General features: G+C 45.2%; 1 protein-coding gene across 1 annotated transcript in view; it reads right to left on the minus strand.

Moving 5' to 3' along the window:
• GSG1 (germ cell associated 1) overlaps positions 1-24,539 on the minus strand; it is a 108,461-nt gene that overhangs the window by 37,892 nt on the left and 46,030 nt on the right. The window contains exon 2 of the mRNA XM_063940429.1: positions 24,137-24,184. Coding sequence (XP_063796499.1) covers positions 24,137-24,184 — 48 coding nt within the window. The remainder of the gene's footprint in view (positions 1-24,136; positions 24,185-24,539) is intronic.

Genomic DNA, 24,539 nt, shown 5'->3' on the forward strand with positions numbered 1-24,539 from the left:
TTTTGCACATACCTTGAATTTGGTGGTGCAGAATTTTTTAAAAAACGACAGGGGCGTGCAAGAGATGCTGTCGGTGGCCAGAAAAATTGCGGGACACTTTCGGCGTACAGGCACCACATACAGAAGACTGGAGCACCACCAAAAACTACTGAACCTGCCCTGCCATCATCTGAAGCAAGAAGTGGTAACGAGGTGGAATTCAACCCTCTATATGCTTCAGAGGTTGGAGGAGCAGCAAAAGGCCATTCAAGCCTATACAATTGAGCACGATATAGGAGATGGAATGCACCTGTCTCAAGTGCAGTGGAGAATGATTTCAACGTTGTGCAAGGTTCTGATGCCCTTTGAACTTGCCACACGTGAAGTCAGTTCAGACACTGCCAGCCTGAGTCAGGTCATTCCCCTCATCAGGCTTTTGCAGAAGAAGCTGGAGGCATTGAAGAAGGAGCTAAAAGGGAGCGATTCCGCTAGGCATGTGGGACTTGTGGATGCAGCCCTTAATTCGCTTAACAAGGATTCACGGGTGGTCAATCTGTTGAAATCAGAGCACTACATTTTGGCCACCGTGCTCGATCCTAGATTTAAAGCCTACCTTGGATCTCTCTTTCCGGCAGACACAGGTCTGCTGGGGTTGAAAGACCTGCTGGTGACAAAATTGTCAAGTCAAGCGGAACGCGACCTGTCAACATCTCCTCCTTCACATTCTCCCGCAACTGGGGGTGCGAGGAAAAGGCTCAGAATTCCGAGCCCACCCGCTGGCGGTGATGCAGGGCAGTCTGGAGCGACTGCTGATGCTGACATCTGGTCCGGACTGAAGGACCTGACAACGATTACGGACATGTCGTCTACTGTCACTGCATATGATTCTCTCAACATTGATAGAATGGTGGAGGATTATATGAGTGACCGCATCCAAGTAGGCACGTCACACAGTCCGTACTTATACTGGCAGGAAAAAGAGGCAATTTGGAGGCCCTTGCACAAACTGGCTTTATTCTACCTAAGTTGCCCTCCCACAAGTGTGTACTCCGAAAGAGTGTTTAGTGCCGCCGCTCACCTTGTCAGCAATCGGCGTACGAGGTTACATCCAGAAAATGTGGAGAAGATGATGTTCATTAAAATGAATTATAATCAATTCCTCCGCGGAGACATTGACCAGCAGCAATTGCCTCCACAAAGTACACAGGGAGCTGAGATGGTGGATTCCAGTGGGGACGAATTGATAATCTGTGAGGAGGGGGATGTACACGGTGATATATCGGAGGGTGAAGATGAGGTGGACATCTTGCCTCTGTAGAGCCAGTTTGTGCAAGGAGAGATTAATTGCTTCTTTTTTGGGGGGGGTCCAAACCAACCCGTCATATCAGTCACAGTCGTGTGGCAGACCCTGTCACTGAAATGATGGGTTGGTTAAAGTGTGCATGTCCTGTTTTGTTTATACAACATAAGGGTGGGTGGGAGGGCCCAAGGACAATTCCATCTTGCACCTCTTTTTTCTTTTCTTTTTCTTTGCATCATGTGCTGATTGGGGAGGGTTTTTTGGAAGGGACATCCTGCGTGACACTGCAGTGCCACTCCTAGATGGGCCCGGTGTTTGTTTCGGCCACTAGGGTCGCTAATCTTACTCACACAGCTACCTCATTGCGCCTCTTTTTTTCTTTGCGTCATGTGCTGTTTGGGGAGGGTTTTTTGGAAGGGACATCCTGCGTGACACTGCAGTGCCACTCCTAGATGTGCCCGGTGTTTGTGTCGGCCACTAGGGTCGCTAATCTTACTCACACAGCTACCTCATTGCGCCTCTTTTTTTCTTTGCGTCATGTGCTGTTTGGGGAGGGTTTTTTGGAAGGGACATCCTGCGTGACACTGCAGTGCCACTCCTAGATGGGCCCGGTGTTTGTGTCGGCCACTAGGGTCGCTAATCTTACTCACACAGTCAGCTACCTCATTGCGCCTCTTTTTTTCTTTGCGTCATGTGCTGTTTGGGGAGGGTTTTTTGGAAGGGCCATCCTGCGTGACACTGCAGTGCCACTCCTAGATGGGCCCGGTGTTTGTGTCGGCCACTAGGGTCGCTAATCTTACTCACACAGCTACCTCATTGCGCCTCTTTTTTTCTTTGCGTCATGTGCTGTTTGGGGAGGGTTTTTTGGAAGGGCCATCCTGCGTGACACTGCAGTGCCACTCCTAGATGGGCCCGGTGTTTGTGTCGGCCACTAGGGTCGCTAATCTTACTCACACAGCTACCTCATTGCGCCTCTTTTTTTCTTTGCGTCATGTGCTGTTTGGGGAGGGTTTTTTGGAAGGGACATCCTGCGTGACACTGCAGTGCCACTCCTAGATGGGCCCGGTGTTTGTGTCGGCCACTAGGGTCGCTTATCTTACTCACACAGCGACCTCGGTGCAAATTTTAGGACTAAAAATAATATTGTGAGGTGTGAGGTATTCAGAATAGACTGAAAATGAGTGTAAATTATGGTTTTTGAGGTTAATAATACTTTGGGATCAAAATGACCCCCAAATTCTATGATTTAAGCTGTTTTTTAGTGTTTTTGGAAAAAAACACCCGAATCCAAAACACACCCGAATCCGACAAAAATAATTCGGTGAGGTTTTGCCAAAACGCGTTCGAACCCAAAACACGGCCGCGGAACCGAACCCAAAACCAAAACACAAAACCCGAAAAATTTCAGGCGCTCATCTCTAATATATAGATGATGCAGCACACTGGCCTGAGCCTGAGCAGTGCACACAGATATGGTATGTGACTGACTGAGTCACTGTGTGTATCGCTTTTTTCAGGCAGAGAACGGATATATTAAATAAACTGCACTGTGTGTCTGGTGGTCACTCACTATATAATATATTATGTACTCCTGGCTCCTGCTATAACCTATAACTGGCACTGCAGTAGTGCTCCCCAGTCTCCCCCACAATTATAAGCTGTGTGAGCTGAGCAGTCAGACAGATAATCAGATATATATAATATTATATATAGATAATAGATGATGCAGCACACTGGCCTGAGCCTGAGCAGTGCACACAGATATGGTATGTGACTGAGTCACTGTGTGCTGTGTATCGCTTTTTTCAGGCAGAGAACGGATTATAAATAAAACTGGTGGTCACTATCAGCAAAACTCTGCACTGTACTGAGTACTCCTAATGCTCCCCAAAATTAGTAAATCAAGTGTCTCTCTAATCTATTCTAAACGGAGAGGACGCCAGCCACGTCCTCTCCCTATCAATCTCAATGCACGTGTGAAAATGGCGGCGACGCGCGGCTCCTTATATAGAATCCGAGTCTCGCGATAGAATCCGAGCCTCGCGAGAATCCGACAGCGTCATGATGACGTTCGGGCGCGCTCGGGTTAACCGAGCAAGGCGGGAAGATCCGAGTCGCTCGGACCCGTGAAAAAAAACATGAAGTTCGTGCGGGTTCGGATTCAGAGAAACCGAACCCGCTCATCTCTAATTATTACATGAATAGCACCACATTATACAAATAGCACTGCATTACACGTATAGCACCACATTACACGTATAGCACCACATTACACAAATACCGCCACATAACACAAATAGCACAACATTACAGGTATAGCACCGCACTACACGTATAGCACCGCATTATATGACTAGCACCACTTTACATACATAGCCACCGCATTACACACGTAGACACCGCCTAAATAGGCCCATCATCATGGACAGACATTGGGCAGCTATAGGGCTGAAGGACATTGTATTAGAGATTGTCCCAGGGCTGCCTGTGAGTGCTGCCTGGTCAGCTGGCATCCTGAGAACAAAGTACATCCTGCTCCTGTCCAGTCCCCAAACCATACACTGTGACCAGGGACACCCTATCCTTTACACCATCATGATAATGCAAATAATGTAATTAAAAATAACCTGTCTGCCGGGTCCCCTTCAGTGCTCAGTCGCCGCTCTGGCCAGTTCAGTGAGAGCGAGGAAGCTGGGGTGGCAGCGGGTGTAGTGAACCCGGCTCCGACCATCGCTATGCTGCTGCTCCTGGGCCGGGCTCATTGAAGAGACCTTTGGCCGGGGCCAGGGAGAGGATGCTGCTGGGCTGGTTAACTTTCTCAAGGTCCCCCACTGGTAGAACAGCTTCACCACTTTTCACGGCTAGCGGCACCAGGAAGTGCCCGCTAGCTTAACTTCCAGATTGCATTTCAATGAACCAGAAGTACTGGAAGCAGTGTGAGCCAGCCCAGCCTGAATGTGAATCGGCCTGGCTGAGGGGGATATGGGACCAGCCCATCGGAATCTGTCATGGTGTCCTGGTGGGCCAATCCGCCCCCTGGGACCATACCCAGCCTCATACCAGTTCCACTTCCAGGAGTAATGACAGGGCCGGCCCTACCCAATCACATTTTTCTCAGTGACAGGGGCCTGCTTTCATATGAACAGAAAGCACGCCCCTGTCAAATCGGCACTTCTATTAGGCGCCGCTTCTGCTGCTTTTTTAAATGGGCTTTCACTGCCCAATGCTTGGCCCCGCCCCCCGCTTCCGGCCCTTTCACACTGACAGCAGGAGGCACCGAGAGCGGTGCCTACAAAACACATTTAAAACAGTTATCTACCAGGTAAAAATGATTAAAATAATATGAAGGCTAAAGCAGATACTTATGACAGAGAATATGTGTCATAAGTATCTTCTTTGTATTATTTTAATCATAAATGAAAGGCATTGCCTCCCCTGACTGCACGTCCCTGCCGTGCATTAGTCCCATTAATGTTGGGATTGAAAAGTGCAGATCATAAATGAAGAATTACCACTAACTACAGTATTGCTTACTATCACATTAGGCCCTAAACCAGGCCTGGCCAACCTGTGGCTCTCCAGCTGTTGTAAAACTACACATCCCAGCATGCCCTGCCACAGTTTTGGCATTCCCTAATAGCAAAAATGTTGCAGGGCATGCTGGGATTCATAGTTTTACAACAGCTGTAGAGCCACAGGTTAGCCAGGCCTGCCCTAAATATTTCCATCTGATTTTATTTTATTAATTTCTCTCTCTTATACCCCTTTTCCACTGACATAAAAATCATGTTTTTTGGCATGTGAATGCCCATCAACCCGGGATATTTGGCAGTGGAAACGCAAACTACCTGGGATGAAGGAAAATAAAAATGTATATAGTAATACTGAGAAGCATAAAAATTGGTATAAACTGCTCAAATATTATCCACATTTGGATCCCGGACTAGATGGCAAATGTTCCCTGGGGGGTACCAAAAGAATACAGCTGGTTTTACCCATGGTGATGGTTATGTCCAAGTGCACTTTGTATCCTCAGCAGGCAAGCTGTCTGTGTGCAGTTCACTCGATTTTTCCAATCAATGTTGTTAGGCTATATGGTCCGCAAAGGTATATTCCAATATCCAGGGAATCTTTAATAGTCCATATCTGGATCCATAATCAGGTGGAATAGTGTAATGGCAGTTGTTGATAATCAGCACACCAGGTAAAGTAAGAATTCCAGACCCTGTAATAAATTTGGGCAGATGCCGGTTTACGGGCTTTCAACATAGTCTGGATAACCACCTCGGAAAATCCTTTGGCCCTCTCTAGTGATGCTTCAAGAGCCACACCATCAAGGCCAGTCTGGCCAGGTCTGGGTAGAGACAAGGGCCCTGTACTAGAAGGTCTGGGTGCTGAGGAAGTAGAAGGGGATTATCTGTCAATAGACCCTGCAGGTCTGAGAACCAATGCCTTTGCGGTCACGCTGGAGCGACTAGAAGTAGTATTCCTCCTCTGTCACAACTGAGGCCTGAGGCTGACCAGAGGAAGCCTCAGTTGTAGGGGCTGAAGTGTAGGAAAACTTGGAAGGCTGTATTGGGTTCTTAGACATGCAGACTACTTCTGGAACAAATGCCCGAAGGCGTGACCAAGACAACTTTGTAAAAAGTTAAAGAGAGTTTTATTAATGCTCAGCAGTGTTAGATAACGATACAACGTAAACTGTAGAGACTGTTGCAATGCCAAACAGGATGAATACTTGTAATAGTTGAGTAATGATTTAACACCAGTGTGATGGAAAGTCTATTGCAGAAACACTGGTGGAGCTGGAGATGTACAACAGAACAACAATGATGACTTGAGATTAGTGTTAGGAAACCGGTGGTGTATTGAGTATTGATGAAAGGCACCGATAGTGACTTGGGATCGATGATAAGGCACCGATGGGGACTTGAGATGGATGATGAGGCACCGATGGTGACATGAAATTGATGAGAGACACTGATAATGACTTGAGATCGATGAAAGAAACTGATGGTGACTTGAAATTGGCGACGGGACACCAGTGGTGACTTGAGATTGGCGATAGGGCACCGATGGTGACTTGAGATCGATGTTAGGACACCGCTGGAAGCTGGTACTGGATCACTGCCAATTGCTGGACACAGTGCTGGTACACTTGCAAAGTCAGGCTGCACCGCCAGATGGTAGCTGGTGCGGGTCTCTAGTGGAGCTGAACTCAGGAGCTGGAATACCTGGAACAATAGCTGAATAACCACAACAGAGGAGACATGTAACACAGGGTTTGACAACCAAAGCACTGACATCTTTCCAGCCCAGGAACAGGATATTTATACCTGCTGGGAAGCAGGGATTGGCTGGCTTAATTAAGCAGAGTCCAGAGCGCAGCGGATAGGATGAAGTAACCACATGTGACTTGAAAAACATGGCTGTGCCCATGTTAGCCTTTGGAGGGAAAGTGTGTTTGGTAATTCCATGTGGGGACAACAGTAAAGGCGGCGGAGGCCGCGGAGAGCAGAAGATGTCAGATTGAACATCACACACACGACAATGGTGACAGAAGCCGCGAGGAGCTGAAGACGCCATTCTGAGCATTACACATAGGCAGCCGTGGTAATAGCGGCGGAGGCCGCGGAGGGCTGGAAGCGCCATGCTTCGTGTTAAACTTGTGAAGCTGTTGTAATAGAGCAGCGGGATCACAGGGAGATGATATGAAGTGGAGAGATCTGCACACTACACACTGGGAATGCAGACAGGATCCCACCCTGGAACGCTGGGCCAACCTCAGGAGACACTTGAACGTTAAGTAATGATGACCAGTTACCCAGATCGTGACATCCCTCTCGTTTGAACTTCTGTAGTACCCTGGGCAGGAGTGACTCTGGAGGGAACACGTAGGGCAGCCGAAAGTTCCATGGAACTGTCAGTGCATCCACGAATGCTGCTTGATGATCCCTGGTCCTTGATCTGAATACCGGAACTTTGTGATTGTGTTGAGACACCATGAGGCCTACTTCTGGTAGGCCCCATCTGTTCACTAGGCGTTGAAAGACTTCCGGATTAAGACTCCATTCTTTGCTTCCCAGTTCAGGACACCCGGAATGAACACTGCTGATATAGCTGGAAGATGGCGTTCCGCCCAACAAAGGATTTTTGACACTTCCATCATTGCCATGCGGCTTTAAGTGCCACCTTGATGGTTTATGTATGCCATCGTGGTGGTGTTGTCTGAACGTACTTGAACAGGCCTGTTCTATACTAGAGGCAGGGCGTGAAATAGTGCATTGAACACTGCCCTCAGCTCCAGAATATTTATTGGAAGGAGTGAATCCTCCTTGGTCCAACGACCATGAAAAGACTGTTGCTCCAACATTGCTCTGCATCCCCTCAGACTGGTGTCCGTTGTCAGCAGAACCCAGTCCGGGACCCAGAAGGGATGGCCCCTGTTCAATTGCTGGTCCTGGAGCCAACAGGTCAGTGGCAGGCGAACCTCCGGAGTAAAATAGATCATGTGAGATCTGATCCAATGAGGCAGACCGTCCCACTTGGAAAGGATTAACTTCTGTAGTGGGCGGGAATGAAACTGAGCATATTCTACCATGTTGAAGGTCGACACCATCAGGCCAAGTACTTTCATCGCCAAGTGTATAACACTCTGGGACAACTAAGGAAGCATCTTATCCTGTCCTGAAGCTTCAGGACTTTTTTCTGGAGACAAAAACAGTCTCTGACTGTGTGTGTCCAGGAGTCCCCCCAGGAGCACCATGCTCTGAGCTGGGACCAGCGAGGACTTCTTCCATTTGATAAGCCACCCGTGGGCTTGCAGGAAGGTTACCGTCAGTTGCAGATGACAGAGGAGGACTTTGTGGGAATTTGACAGAATCATCAGGTCGTCTAGGTACAACAGGATTCTGACTCCCTGGCGACGGAGATGAGCCGTCATAACGGCCATGACCTTGGTGAATATCCGAGGATCTGAAGCTAGACCAAATGGCAGAACCTGGAATTGGTAATGGAAGTTGCCATTAGCAAACCGCAGAAACTGCCGATGCAATATGGCAATAGGTATATGCAGGTATGCATCCTGTATATCCAGGGATACCATATAGTCTCCAGGTTCCATAGCCAGCACAACTGCATGCAGCTTTGCCATACGAAACCTGGACACTGTCACAAACTTGTTCAGAGATTTGGGGTTGAGAATAGGCCGGAAAGACCCATTGTTTGGACTAGAAACAGGGTCGATAAGTAACCTCTGCCTCTTTGGGACTGAGGTACTGGAACAACCACTCCTGTACTCAGGAGAGAACTCACCATAGTTTGTAGAGATTGCACCTTCAACGGATCCGAAGGGAGAGCCGTAGTGTAAGACTGGTGAGGGGGACGTCTCTGGAAGAGACAGCATTCCTGTGAGAGACAGCTTCCAGTACCCATGCGTCTGAAGTGATCATTAACCAGACCTGGGTGAACTGTAGAAGTCGGCCTCCCACCCTGGGATCCCCCAGAAGGAGGCCCGCCCTGTCATGCAGTAGGCTTGTCATGTTTTGAAGCAGGCTGATGGGCTGCTCAGAATTGTATGTCATTGGGCTTTGTGGTTTTGGGAAGCATAAGATTGTCTCGGGTATGACTGATCTTTTGCATTCCCTTGAGGCCAAAAGGAACGAGAAGTGATACCTATTGCCTTCTGTGCAGAAGGATTAGTAGTGGGGAGAAAAGCCGTCTTAGCGGCTGCTATTTCAGACACTATTTTATTTAGGTCTTTCCCAAACATAATGTCCCCAGTGAAGGGGAGTATCTCCAAGGTCTTTTGGGGTCCAGGTCCACTTTCCATGACCTCAACCACAGTATGCGGCGAGCCAGGACAGACGTGGTCGATGCCTTGACTGCCATTACACCCACCTCAGAGGACGCCTCCTGAATGCAATAGGCGGTGGTGGTATTGTGAGACAGGTATTGTCTGGCATTGTCAGTTATATCCTCCGGCAGCTCTTCCTCTAGTGCCTGATCCCACGCCTCAATTGCAGCCCAGGAAGCAGCTATAGTAGGTCTATGAATGGCTCCAGTAAGGTAGTATAGACTTCAGACATCCCTCCACACGCTTATCTGTCAGTTCCTTCAGTAAAGTGACAGTGGTGACAGGCAGAGTGGATGACACCATGAGGCGGGTGACGTGAGAATCCACAGGCGGTGGAGTTTCCCATATGTCACATACAGTAACTCTGCAGGGAGAGGACAGCGAGCCAAGGCCCATTTTGGCAGAGGGAATATCCTCCCTGGATTACACCAGGGATCCCGACTGATGTCCACAAGATGATCAGAATGGGGTAATATTGTTTTAACCACCCTCTGCTGTTTAAACTTATCCGTTTTCTTTGCCACAGTAGTGGAATCCCCATCATCAGTGATTTGAAGGATATGCTTATTAGCATCCACTAAGGCAGGGACATCAACCTGCAAAGGAGAATCTTCATCAGTAACACAGGATTCAGTGTCTAACAGGACAGTATGCTCCCCCTCCTCTTCAGATAAGAAATCAGAGAGGTTTTTGGATTGCGAGGAGGAAGTAGCCCACTTAGAGGACCCAGAGACATGGGAGTGACCTGGTATAGGTTTCTGTCTAACCAGAGACTGATTAATTTGCTGCAGTTGGTTAGACAAAATTTCCGCCCAAGGCAAATTAATCATAGGGACAATATGAGATGGCAGTGGCACCGGTGGTCCACTAGGGGGCTCTAAGCATTCCACCAGAGTACCCAGTACCCTTGCAGGTGCAGGAGCTGTGGACTGACTGGGAGGCGTATGACAATTAGTACACAGACCGTCATATAAACCTTCCCCCTCTGGTAAATCCCTGGAGCATGTTCTGCATGATGCAGGAGCTTCCACTAATTTACTGCCCTTTCTGTTTGACATTTATGTGAGAATGCAACAACAGAGCGACTTAGGGGGTAATTCAGACCTAATCGCTGGGCAGCAATTTTTGCAGCCCTGCGATCGGATAGTTGCCGCCTACAGGGGGAGTGTACTTTAGCTGTGCAAGTGTGCTATCGCATGTGTAGCAGAGCTGTACAAACAGATTTCGTGCAGTCTCTGCACAGCCCAGGACTTACTCAGCCGATGCGATCACTTCAGCCTGTCCGGGACCGGATTTGACGTCAGACACCCTCTCTTCTAACGCTTGGACATGCCTGCATTTTTCCAGACACTGCTTGAAAACGGTCAGTTGCCACCCAGAAATGCCCTCTTCCTGTCAATCACCTTATGAACGCCCGTGCAATCGGATCCTTCGCACAAACCCGTCACTGACCAGCAATCCCCATTGCTGCGGTCCGTCACGCCTGTGCATTGCGGTGCACATGTATGCGCAGTTCAGATCTGATCGCAGGCTGTGAGAAAACGCCGCCTAGTGATCAGGTCTGGATCAGCCCCTTAGTACGATATTGCCAGACAAAGTACAATACCTGCGAATAAATCTGGTATTATGTGACTGAGTACACAGTAGAATATACGTACTGGATAAATACCTGTACTGTGACACACTTTATTATCGGACCCAGACGCACCTAAACTCTTAGGGTACAGAATATAGGGGGTCATTCTGAGTTGATCGCAGCAGGATTTTTGTTAGCAGTTGGGCAAAACCATGTGCACTGCATGGGGAGGCAGAGATAACATGTGCAGAGTGAGTTAGATTTGGGTGTGGTGTGTTCAATCTGCAATCTAAATTGCAGTGTAAAAATAAAGCAGCCAGTACTTACCCTGCACAGAAATAAAATAACCCACCCAAATCTAACTCTCTCTGCACATGTTATATCTGCCTCTCGTGCAGTGCACATGGTTTTGCCCAACTGCTAACAAAAATCCTGCTGCGATCAACTCAGAATTCCCCCATAGTGACAGTTATATCTGGGAAACACAGAGTAAAACCACTCAGCAGATACAGGCACACACAGTCATAGGCAATGCAGAAATTATTATCACAATAAAGCTGCACTGGACTAGTGTATATATATATATATATATATATATATATATATATATAAACACAGCGCGGTCCTAGACCGGAGATATATATCAGAATACTCACATAATATATTCTGTAACAGGTACACTCTGTCTTAACTAACGCTGTGTGTATAAAGATGTGTAGAATACTCAAGTGTTTGTAAAGTCACAGCACTGTACACAGACGGCTTTACAAAGGAAACCTTGCCCTGCAATCCCAGAGACCAGTAGTAGCTATGCTCAGAAGATGGTGCCCAGCATCTCTGTCAGGGAATGAGGTAGAGTGTGAGGCAGCTCCAGGGTGGGAAATCTATGTGGAGATGGTGCCCTTGGCCAGGGGAAGGGCTACAGGTGAAGTGCTGGTTCTCCTATGCTGGACTTCCAACGCTGGTACTACAGAGCCTTATTAAATGGGGCGTTAGTACACCCGACCTGTACTCTTACACCCTGGCGGTCTAGTGGGGTCCCTGCTCGGTGACAGTGTCCACGCCAGCACCGCTACCCATCTCCTTGGGTCGCGGATGGAACGCAATTTAATGGCGGGTCCTGCCTGGGGGACCCTCTTACCTCCTCCCCATAGCAGCCACGCGATCCAGGAGAGCGGTCTGCGACTGTATGCCTAAGCCAGAGCATCTCAGCCGCAAGTACCCAGGAACTGAGTCGCGGGGATTTTGAAACGCTGCTTGGGAGGTGACGGAGCTGCAGCGCTGAAGTATCACCCTGACATACAGCGCTGACAGCCCAGTTGAAGAAATCTTCTTAGAAAAGCTTTTTCATGGCTGCCCAGTGCAGCCCCCCTGTTAGGTGACCTGCTGCTGTAGGCACCAACTCGAAACTGAGCTCTCAGTGCCTAGAAGCGGAGTTATAGAGGAGGCCCCAATGCATCCTGGAACAGCCTAAAGCTTTAGCCTGTTGGTGCCTCTGGACAAGATCCACTCTACACCCCGATGTTTTCCTGTGGAAACCAATGTATCCTGCTGCAGAAATGGATATTTTCGTAATTTTTGCCCCAATGTTTATCCAGCAATTCAATTGCAGCTCTTTTTTGTACCTGGAAACTGACTCGTTTTCGGGTGAAAAGTTAAACACATGGATCCACAGAACCACGTGTTTTTGAGGCCACGATCGCGAGGACGGGACAGTTATCAGGGATTTTTTTTTCCATCTGCCTCCGGGCATGTGAAAAAAAACCTCCCCGATAGTGGCTGTTTTCAGGGCTAATTGGATAGCCCCTGGGATATTAATAAGTTGCGGTAATTTACAGCAGCTAACTTAATTTCCCCCTAAGAGTTTTTTTAAGGGACTTGGTTCAGAATCCCTGGGATTGGGTCTAGCGGTGAAGATGGTAAATTGGTGTGTGATAAATCCACCTAAATGGGGTCCACTGTGTGTCTGCCTGCCTACAAGCATGTTTAGAAGAGATGGGGCGTCCAGTACTGTAATTAGAGATTCATTGCCGAGAACAATTTTACTATGGTGTCTAGAGGTTACAAAAGACATCCTTATCTATATTAAATAATCCTTATTTACACCTAGGTAGCCCAAGGTACACATGATTGCATTCAAAGGTAAATACCCAATTGATTGTTCCTATCAGCTTATTTGTTCAAATTAAACTCAAATGATTGGTTGCTGCAGGTTGTATACATTTGCATACATAGTAGGTTAGTATATGACCTTTAGAGTGTGTGCAACATGTATGTGGATTCATTTGCATACCTCCCAACATGAACCTCATATCCTAATAAACCGAAATGCAAACTGCTAACGGTACAGTATAAACATGGAAATTGTTGCAAATGCATACCTCCCAACATGACCCTCTCCAGGAGGGACAGAATGCTCTGCTCCTGGACTTTTCTCCTAATTTGTGATTGACATCGCCTGTTTTGAACAGGTTAATCATTGGATAATAATGGTATGTAAACACAGGTGATGGCAAGGATATTCCAAATATCCTTGTCTTATCCAAATTTATTAGGATATGACAAATGTAGGTAAGGCTCGCTGCCCCTGCTGGTAAGGGTCAGAACAATAAAATAGATGATGTCAGTCTGCACCAAGGTGTATGTAATTATCAATAAAAGACATCATACTGAGAGGCCTATTTATCATTGGTGGCCGTAGGGCACTGAAAAGCATCATTGCTTATTGGGTTATTCAATTAAAAACCCTTGTTGAGACAGTGACTGTGATAGGAGCCCGTCCAAGCAAAAAGGTGGTCAGTAAAGGAATAGCTGTCGCTATCACTCTACTGCCAGCAATGGAGCGGATCAAGTGTGGCACATTACTAAAATGCAATCAGTGGGAAGAAGGGGTAGACCACGGATGCTTGTGTGGAGAAATTAGAATATCCCTGTCCGGTGTGTCAAAGTCAGAAAAATGTCTTAATGCACACTGCCATATTTGCACCGCACACTGGTCCGTGCTGCGCATGCGTACGCTCTCCCGTGGAAGCGCATACCCGCAATAGCGTGCACTCGCACGCGCAGTATGCGCATTTACGGTAGAGTTTACGTGATCGTAGCGTGCGACTCATTAGTTACAAATGTTCACAATTAATGTAGTTTATAGATCATGGTCCCTTTGATAGATTCTGAAAGTTTGGTTAAAATAGAACGTCCCTGAGCCGAGGAATCCCTCTTTACATCGTACGAAGGGTCTAACAGGAATCATACAGCAGTGTTTGGTACCCATCGGAAGAGTATTTAATCAGCAATATTCCGGTGTTGGTTTGGAGCGGATTAATCGCTCGTGCGAATAGTTATGGACATAACAAGTTATGTCTATTTTCTATTATCATTTGTTCTTACTTAGTCATGCATCAGTGGGTCTCAAATGGCTCTTTGACCTCAGAGATCCCCCAAACAATAGTTTGCATGTTAAGAGGGCCTCATATCTACACATGCATAAGGTAATCACAAGAATAGTAATTGAAGATCAATTGTACTCCAAATCAGTATCTTTCCCGCAGACGGAGTGCAATAGCCTTTAATTACATTGAGCTTTGAGACTCAATGGAGAAGACCAACACCTGTGTTTACAAATGGGGCTGGATTTGTATACAGGAAAATAAGGGCTGAGACGTCATTGTCTCAATTGAAAGTGGACATCATGAATATAGAGCAGAACCCAGACAGGATTCTGTTTTGTATTCGCCAAACAAAAGGTCTCCAGAAGACAGGAATGTGCTGGTCATCACCCATTGTGTTACATAACTTAGGCCACTGATACAAGACAGTTTACCTGTATGAATCAACCTATGACCTTTGTTATAATGTGAAGCCGAATTCCTGCGTCCAATGGACAGTGAGACTGTAGGGACCATTAGATTGCATTGTGTGTGGGGCATAAATAGGCAGGCCGACCATATCCAAGAGCACTCTCTCATCAACGGTTATCTGCTGATAATCGGGAGCTGGATATCGAGGCGCTGGCGATCATACCCTTTGTGCGTAAGTTCTCTCCATAATCATTGTCTTTCTGCGAGCCAATTTCTCTCTCTCTCTCTCTATCTCTCTCTCTCCTCTTTTCTCTTATATACCTTATAGTATTATAGTATTGTATTGTATTGTATCTAGGTCAGCGTAGTATTGTCTATTTGTATTTATTGTTTAGTTCTGTGGTTAGGAAGTCTCTGTTATATTGTAGTGTATCATATGTACTGTTATCCTTTTTTTACAAGTATATTAGATATAATACAGTTAATAGGCTTTGGAACCCTAAACCAGTATCTGTGTATTTTCTATAGTGTTAAGTGTTCACTTGAGCGTCGGTGACGCACAAGCAGCTTTGTAGTTAGTCAGGTTACACAAGGTTGCACTTACACCATGTACTCACATTAAGGTATGCAGTGTATTTCATTGATATAAGGTTTTACATAAAGGTATAGTGTTGTGAGCGTCGGCATCGCTGGTGACCTCCTCGTGGTCTCGAGCGTAAGCTACGCCATAGCGAATCATTTCCCTAGACATAACCAATAACGTGTCCTGTGATCACTGGGCCGCGAGCGAACGTGACGCTTGAGCGTCTCGCCTACGGCTGAGCGATCGTTACGCAAATAGCGTACCATTACGGTACTTCTTAAGTAAACAGCGTACAGTGTTCTTAGACTTCTTAAGGTGTTTTATACGACAAAGGAATTCAGCATTGTCAATTGGGGGCGTGTCCTATCCTTCTCATATCTGCACTGGGTAGATCAGCAGACATTATCCCTCCAGCAAAGGGTGGGAGGTTGTCTCGCAGTTGCTGACGGGATAAGCGTCTGCTTTCGCTTAGATTAAGAGTGCTGAAGGAATCCGGGACCGGAAGTAAGAACAAAACGCTTGTGTCTTTTTAAAACTGTTTATTTTTCTTTTGTCTTGCGTACGCACGCATATATCTGCATTTCTGTTTCATTTTTCGTATATCACTATTCCTGTTTGCCAAATTTTATAGTTGATAGAAAGGGCTAAAAGGAGATTTGCTGTTATTTAATAAGTAGAGGTAATAGTTAAAGTATAGAACAACACACGGCTTGTCCGAGAGACGAGGCAGCCAGTGTGCAGTGTGGATTGCGGTAGATGATCAGGGATCGTCTACATTGATAAAATATATATTGTGTTACGGTGGATCCTTTGCATTGCGTACACGTGTCGCTAACAAAGACTAGCGTACGCAATCCGAAAGGCAGACGCACGCAGCGTACACTACGCAACGTAGCGTCTGGTTACGCCCACGTAGCTCAAGTCACGAAAAGTTGAATTAGCGCAAAGCGATAATTAGCGCAAAGGCGATAAGTAACGCACAGCGGTAAATAACGCAAGGCGATAAATAACACAAATTGATTTCGGCTTTCCAAAACTTAGTTTAAATACCTTGTTTTACTGTAGTACCTCTGGGGAGAGCTATCAGACTACGGGAAATGATTTTTCTGATCAGAAAACTATAAGAATGATATTGGGTTGAAAACGGTATGAGTGTATTGAATCCCGCTTTGTGGACTTTGTGATCTAGGTGATAATCCCGCTTTGTGGACTTTGTGATCTATGTGATAATTTGTGATCTATGTGGAATGTGATGAGCACGATCTGAGTGAAAACGTGCAACAGAGTGTGATAAAGTTTTCGTTGTATTACGCTCTGGCTGTTTTGGAGCACAGTAGGGAGACTCCAATGATCCTACCATTTATGGGCAACAAGTGTCTATAAGTGGTACGATTGGACCGCACGGTTGTATGTGTGACCAATAACAACGGGTTATGAGGTCGTATATCCATGCGTAAATCTTGCCCTCATACGTGTTGTAGGGAGCACATGCAAGCGTGATTTGTGTAAAGAAAAAGGAAGGGAATTTTCTCAGGAAAATCTCTAGAGATAGGGCCTGCAACGGCTACACGTGTCTGCTAGAAGGCGGAACGGAGATACCCGGAGCAGAAGAAGTTTTAAGGAAGTTCTGTGTTTGGTGCATTTTAGGAAAAAGGTCCACAATGGCAGCCAAGTGCACAATACAGAGACGGTCGGAGGTCGGGATTCAGACTCCAGAGGCTTGCAGACCCCGAGGGTCTGCTCGGTTAGTAATGTGGGGGAAATATGGTCCCCACTCTGAGACCTTTTGTGATGAATGGACACGAATGACTGCGGGGGATAAGGCACCATTTCCCGGGATAGGTAGTTTTGACTCAGAGGTGTTGCATAATTTAAGGCAAAGGATATGTCTCATCAAATCAGCAAAGAGACGAATCAAGCATTATGATTGTTTACAAATATGGCAACAGGAGAGTGAAATGCAAAGAAATATAACTTACTTACCTAACTTTCATCTTGAGAGAGGAGAAGTGGCAATGGAGGGGATTGTGGTTGCGGAGAGAAGCACAAGGGTGAACAATAAAAATGCTCTTAGCAACAGTAGTACAGATAATAAGAATAAGTGTAATAAATGTAACAAAGATAATTGTAATACTGTTGAATGTACAACTATTAACCCATGCAAGTCGCACCCCATGTTAAACTTTCCTCAGGAACACCAACCAGAAAGTGAACCAAGAACGATGTCGGCACCTCTTTCAGAAGCCATCACACAAGACGTCCAGGTGGACACGACCCAGTCGGTAAAAACTGTAATCAAACCCCCTAATGGAGGGTCAGGTGAGGTCGTGTTCACAGGTATGTATGGTAATATACATCACGCACAAACAAATGTACCTTATATCCTAGAACCAATTCAGAATGACATTACTGGACTTAATCCTGTTAGGGTAATTGCAGTACCAAATGGGGAAACTGACTCTTCAGGAATCACTCCTGTCAGGAACATCGCCATGTACTGCCCTTTTTCCCGAACAGAATTAAGAGCAATTCTGTCTGAATTTCCTGATCCCAGGAAAGATTTAGTTGCTTGTCAAAGATACATTAGAGTGCTAGGACATACTGCAGAGCCAAGTAACAAAGATTGGAGGACAGTTTTGAGGGCATGTTTACCCCCCGATGTTGATTCATTGAAATTTATCACTGATTGTAAGCTAGATGAGGAAGTGCCACTAACAAACAAGTATAACCAAGATAATATAAAAAGAATCAATCTACAGTTGAAAGAATATTTTCCTACAGTAGCAAAGTGGAATAAAATCTATACAATAAGACAAAAAGAAGGTGAATCCGCAGAAGAGTATTTTCACCGGGCTCTGCAGGATATGGCTAGGTACACTGGTATAGATGACATTGAAACTAATGTACACCACAGAGAGGTAGCTGTGTCCGTATTAGCGAGCAACTTGAAAGACACACTAAAAATTAGGGTACAAACTTCAATACCTCATTGGAGAGGTATCTCGGTGGCGGCATTAAGAGAGTCCGCTATCGAGCATGACCAAAATATCCAAAGAACCAGGGAAGCGCAGGGAGAGCGGTTGATGACACTGAACATCCAAGCACTAGAGGATGCATCAAGTCGACCGGAACCCCAGGCCCCTAGCACATGGAGAAGGCCAAGGATTTGTTACCATTGTAGAAGAGAAGGGCATTATGCCAACAACTGTAATAACCCACATAAAGTTAGACCCCCTAGACCAAGAAATGAGCAAAGTTACAACATACACCATTATAATCAGGGATCATATAGGAAGAATTTTGGGCCACACCCATAAAATATAGTCAAGAAAGGTGATCATTAGGACTGATGGTAAGCCTGAGGTAACGATTAATAAAGTGGGAGGTCATTCACTAAAGACACAGGGATGACCAGGTGAAACGTTGTAAATGTATTTGTGAAAAATGTTTTTCTCTCCCTCTCTCTATCCCCATCTCTGACTAGTAGTGGTAAGAATTCACACATTGCATATCCACTTGGTCCTTGCAGAAGTCTACCAAACCCCAGCATGACCTCCGCCACAATGTATTCTGGCCAGATACAGACAGTGGAATAATGCAAGTGCTGGTGGGGAGGGACTGCTCAAGGAGACCATTAGACACGTAGATACGACAGCCTGATAGTCTGACAATGTTTTTCTAATGCTAACAATGTTTTCTTACAATGTTTAAAAATGCTTTGTTTCTCTTCTCTTATTGGTGGTTATTGTCGGGTTATGTAATGTATATATGCACATGAATTGTTCTCTATCTCTTTTGTTTTTTTTATTTTCTCTCTCTTCTCACTCATGTTTCCATGGTTTAAAGATGTTATGTCACCCCTCAGTTGGACCAATGGTAATGCCAGATTTTTGCTCCTTACAGAAAGATCGTCGGTTAGGAAGGAATATTGCATCACCAGAATGATCGTTTTTGAAGACTGAGAGACAACACCTTTGAGAGGACAGCAGAACAAGAAGAACAACAAGACGAGAGAACTTATTATCGTAACAAGTTCTCTCCCCCTCAAACTGATTTTCTTATACCCCATTTACAAATTTCTTCTTTTCTCCTCCTGTAAGATGGACTTGCCCCAAGAGACTGTGATATGGATTTTTTCCCGTTAACCATGATGTTGACCAGAGCAGTCTGTTTCGGTGAGAGTACCAGTGAGGTCGAGAAAGGATCCAGAAAGGTCCTGAGGACTGAGACGGAGGTGTAAATTTCCAATAGCAACCCAATCACCAAGCAAAGGCGAGTACCGGGCACAATCTAACCACCCTGTTATCTGTAAACATTTTCTTTGAAGGATTGTTAGTTTAAGAAGAAAGACCGTATCTGTAGGCTCTGTAACAAGAATGCCAATCCAGTCTTAATAACCATATGGACCGGCATCCATTGAGTGACTATCACTCTCTAGTGGGTAGCGTATTAAACCAAACAGATTGTTGGGTATGCTCTCAAGTACCTCAGGGTCACAGCAAATCAGGGCTAGTACCATTTCCTTTAACGTTAGGGGAGGTACTTGAGCTAAGTGGTGGGAGACCGGTGGACCGGAGGTTTAACATCTCCAGCCCTCCTAGTTTGAAGCTCCACCAGTACCATGTGGATAGGTCCCTCTTATGTTTTAACATCTCCAATCCTAGAAAACCGGGAAATTGGGAAGTGTCATGGAGCAACCTTACCATGACCTTTTCACACAGAGCAGATAGAATGCCTACAGATACAGAGCTCGTACGCCACATAGCCAGTAGAGGAAAATCTTTTCGGTATCGATATACCTTAGGAAATAGGATTACTAGAGTTGGAGAGGTATCACCAGGATACTGTGCACATGTCATACAAACTGATACGTGCATTAGGCAGATGGAAGAATTAGGGTCAGGAGATTTCACCTGGAAGGTTTGTAACATGGTCATGTCCTTCTCCGTCCCTTATGTTCTCCCCGATGACGCATATTTCATATGCGGGAGAAAGGCGTACAAGTGGCTTGCCCCAAACTCTGAAGGATTGTGTTATATTGGAAAAGTATTGCCTGAAGTGATGACTGTAACACATGACAAAATGAAGGACATACACCGTGGTGCCCAAGCTCCTTATACTCACACTCACTACGAACACCGAGTTAAAAGACAACTGTCAGAAAGGTTAGAGCATCCGGCCTCTGATCTTATCCATGAATCCACCGGGATTCAGGTTCTGGTAGCGTTAGATTCCACTCGTACCGCTCGAGGAGTGATGAATTATAAATACATTTCCGCACTCGCCAATTTGTTAGATAATATCACTGAAATGTATGATGACACGTTTAGATACACTGGAAGGGAACTCCAAGCTTACAAAACAGAACTAGTTCAGCATAGGATGGTTCTTAATTACCTTACAGCAGTAACAGGCGGATATTGTGTTACATTGGCAACACAGTACGGCATAAAGTGTTGCACGTACATCACAAATAGTACCGAGGATCCGGTAGAGGTCATAGACCAAAAGATGGATGATATTCTGCAATTAAAGTGGGAATTTCGTCGGAAACACAATCTCACCCTTGCTGCTGTAGGTAATGAGCTGACTGGTTGGGTGTCATGGTTGAACCCGCGAAATTGGTTCTCCGGTTTGGGAGAGTGGGCTCAAGGAGTCATAATGGATGTTGGAAAGTTTCTCCTGTGTATCTTAGGTGTTGTTATATCTATTGGATTGATATTTAGATGCGGGCAGGCTTTGATGAGGTGTAAACAAAGTACGAAAGTGATGAGCTTGAGGAGTGAGGAAACTGTAATTAACCTGGATTTGATTTATGACCCAATGCTAGAAACCATGACGTAATGATGTAATGAGTATACGGTCCGTCTTTCACCCATTTCTATGTTTTCCTCCGAGGTACAAAGACCCACGTAGACGAAGGATTTGATGAGCCAAGGGGCCGACAACGGAAAGATGGAAAGAAGAAGAGCAGACGACCTGATAAACAAGATTTTGATGGACAATGCCATGGGTACCCCAGTTTCCCTAGGAACCTTAAAATCACGATAGCCCAACATTTTTTGTAAATCCATGGACGTTGTATGCTTTACTCACGATTTATGAGCAAAAGCACAAAGAAGAAGACTCCAATCAACTGACACCAATCAAGACCTCAATCGACGAATGTACATTTCCCTGACATAGAATATTATTGCATTTTTCGTAAGTGTTCTTTATCTTCATCTCTACAACCCTCAGGTAACGACACACATAGACGATAGGGAATACAGGCACAGATATCAGCAACCACATACCTCCCCCATTCATGTATCATCAACTAAAATGTGCATCCCCATTTTGTTACAACTGAAAGCCGAAATGAGCTCGGTAGAGTTTGACAGCCCATCCACAGACCCTTAGTACGGGATAAGAAGGAATTCAAATGTATACTTCGCAATACCTCGAAGCTTGATCTACCACACGTACGGCACGATGATACATGACCCTCCAAACATGGACTCATACACACATGCTTCTGCTTTCTCACTAGGTCATACCCTCTTCACACCTACTCCATTCTTCTTCCTTTCCCCACCATGGAAATCAATTAACCCCTGACTTACATTTTTCTCCTTAAATATTTTGTGGCAGTTATTATTGACTGCCAAAGGGTGGACTGTCAAAGTCAGAAAAATGTCTTAATGCACACTGCCATATTTGCACCGCACACTGGTCCGTGCTGCGCATGCGTACGCTCTCCCGTGGAAGCGCATACCCGCAATAGCGTGCACTCGCACGCGCAGTATGCGCATTTACGGTAGAGTTTACGTGATCGTAGCGTGCGACTCATTAGTTACAAATGTTCACAATTAATGTAGTTTATAGATCATGGTCCCTTTGATAGATTCTGAAAGTTTGGTTAAAATAGAACGTCCCTGAGCCGAGGAATCCCTCTTTACATCGTACGAAGGGTCTAACAGGAATCATACAGCAGTGTTTGGTACCCATCGGAAGAGTATTTAATCAGCAATATTCCGGTGTTGGTTTGGAGCGGATTAATCGCTCGTGCGAATAGTTATGGACATAACAAGTTATGTCTATTTTCTATTATCATTTGTTCTTACTTAGTCATGCATCAGTGGGTCTCAAATGGCTCTTTGACCTCAGAGATCCCCCAAACAATAGTTTGCATGTTAAGAGGGCCTCATATCTACACATGCATAAGGTAATCACAAGAATAGTAATTGAAGATCAATTGTACTCCAAATCAGTATCTTTCCCGCAGACGGAGTGCAATAGCCTTTAATTACATTGAGCTTTGAGACTCAATGGAGAAGACCAACACCTGTGTTTACAAATGGGGCTGGATTTGTATACAGGAAAATAAGGGCTGAGACGTCATTGTCTCAATTGAAAGTGGACATCATGAATATAGAGCAGAACCCAGACAGGATTCTGTTTTGTATTCGCCAAACAAAAGGTCTCCAGAAGACAGGAATGTGCTGGTCATCACCCATTGTGTTACATAACTTAGGCCACTGATACAAGACAGTTTACCTGTATGAATCAACCTATGACCTTTGTTATAATGTGAAGCCGAATTCCTGCGTCCAATGGACAGTGAGACTGTAGGGACCATTAGATTGCATTGTGTGTGGGGCATAAATAGGCAGGCCGACCATATCCAAGAGCACTCTCTCATCAACGGTTATCTGCTGATAATCGGGAGCTGGATATCGAGGCGCTGGCGATCATACCCTTTGTGCGTAAGTTCTCTCCATAATCATTGTCTTTCTGCGAGCCAATTTCTCTCTCTCTCTCTCTATCTCTCTCTCTCCTCTTTTCTCTTATATACCTTATAGTATTATAGTATTGTATTGTATTGTATCTAGGTCAGCGTAGTATTGTCTATTTGTATTTATTGTTTAGTTCTGTGGTTAGGAAGTCTCTGTTATATTGTAGTGTATCATATGTACTGTTATCCTTTTTTTACAAGTATATTAGATATAATACAGTTAATAGGCTTTGGAACCCTAAACCAGTATCTGTGTATTTTCTATAGTGTTAAGTGTTCACTTGAGCGTCGGTGACGCACAAGCAGCTTTGTAGTTAGTCAGGTTACACAAGGTTGCACTTACACCATGTACTCACATTAAGGTATGCAGTGTATTTCATTGATATAAGGTTTTACATAAAGGTATAGTGTTGTGAGCGTCGGCATCGCTGGTGACCTCCTCGTGGTCTCGAGCGTAAGCTACGCCATAGCGAATCATTTCCCTAGACATAACCAATAACGTGTCCTGTGATCACTGGGCCGCGAGCGAACGTGACGCTTGAGCGTCTCGCCTACGGCTGAGCGATCGTTACGCAAATAGCGTACCATTACGGTACTTCTTAAGTAAACAGCGTACAGTGTTCTTAGACTTCTTAAGGTGTTTTATACGACAAAGGAATTCAGCATTGTCAGGTGCTGTCATCTAATTTTTTGGAGCTTGGTAAATTGGGCAATCCACGTTGAGAATAACAGGGACTGTGGTCTGCAGTGTTAGTTAGCTTTTGTTAAACCATGCAGACATTTCCGCAAACTATACCTCAATAAATGGACCCCCTAGATTGGACAAGGGTCAAACAGACACACCATGTAATGGTGACAGAGCTATAGATTTTTGGATCCCAGACACTGTGAACAGATAATATACCATACTGTACAGCTAGGCTTAAGCAGAACTAGCCAGTATGCTGGGACTAGCACGGTCACGGCATCTGGAGAGCTATGCCTAACACAGCTGTAAAGACAACTTCCCTTTGATCACATTCACAAAAGACAGCAACAAACATTTTATGTGTTCTACTCATTAATTAACTTAACACAAAAATATAACATTTAACAAAAGGGATTAAAATTAGTCTATATTATTATATATTAGTATATACAGTCAATAATTATGACATATTTGTTACCACAAAAAAAATTCTTCAAACATGTGGTTTAAAAGTGGCGGGGATCATGTGGAAAGAGTCAGCAATGATGAATAACTGTAATATAGTAAAGGCTCATATGTACCTCTTTCAGCTGGTGGCGTTAGTTCCAGAAAACTTCGACACTTCTCATCTGCAGTGTAATAAAAATAAAGATTATATGTGCAGTATGATATCAGTTAAGGACTTAAGTGTATAAGATGATAGAGGAATATTAAAATATTCTACATATAGGGGTATATGCAATTGCGGTCGAATTCCGGCTGGAAATCGCCCGTTTTTTAATTCGACACAATTCGACAGTCAGACACCCTGCCGCCGGGACCCGAATTCGACATATTCAATAAAAAACGGATTCGACAGTCCCGCTGTCAAAAAACTGACCAATTGATGGATAGTGTGCGCGTCCTGGATTTGACTTTTTGGACGGCACAAAAGTGTTTAAAAAACCCAGAAAAAAATTGCGTAGGGTCCCCCCTCCTAAGCAT

Source organism: Pseudophryne corroboree, chromosome 9, assembly GCF_028390025.1.
Source record: "Pseudophryne corroboree isolate aPseCor3 chromosome 9, aPseCor3.hap2, whole genome shotgun sequence".
NCBI classification, from domain to species: domain Eukaryota; kingdom Metazoa; phylum Chordata; class Amphibia; order Anura; family Myobatrachidae; genus Pseudophryne; species Pseudophryne corroboree.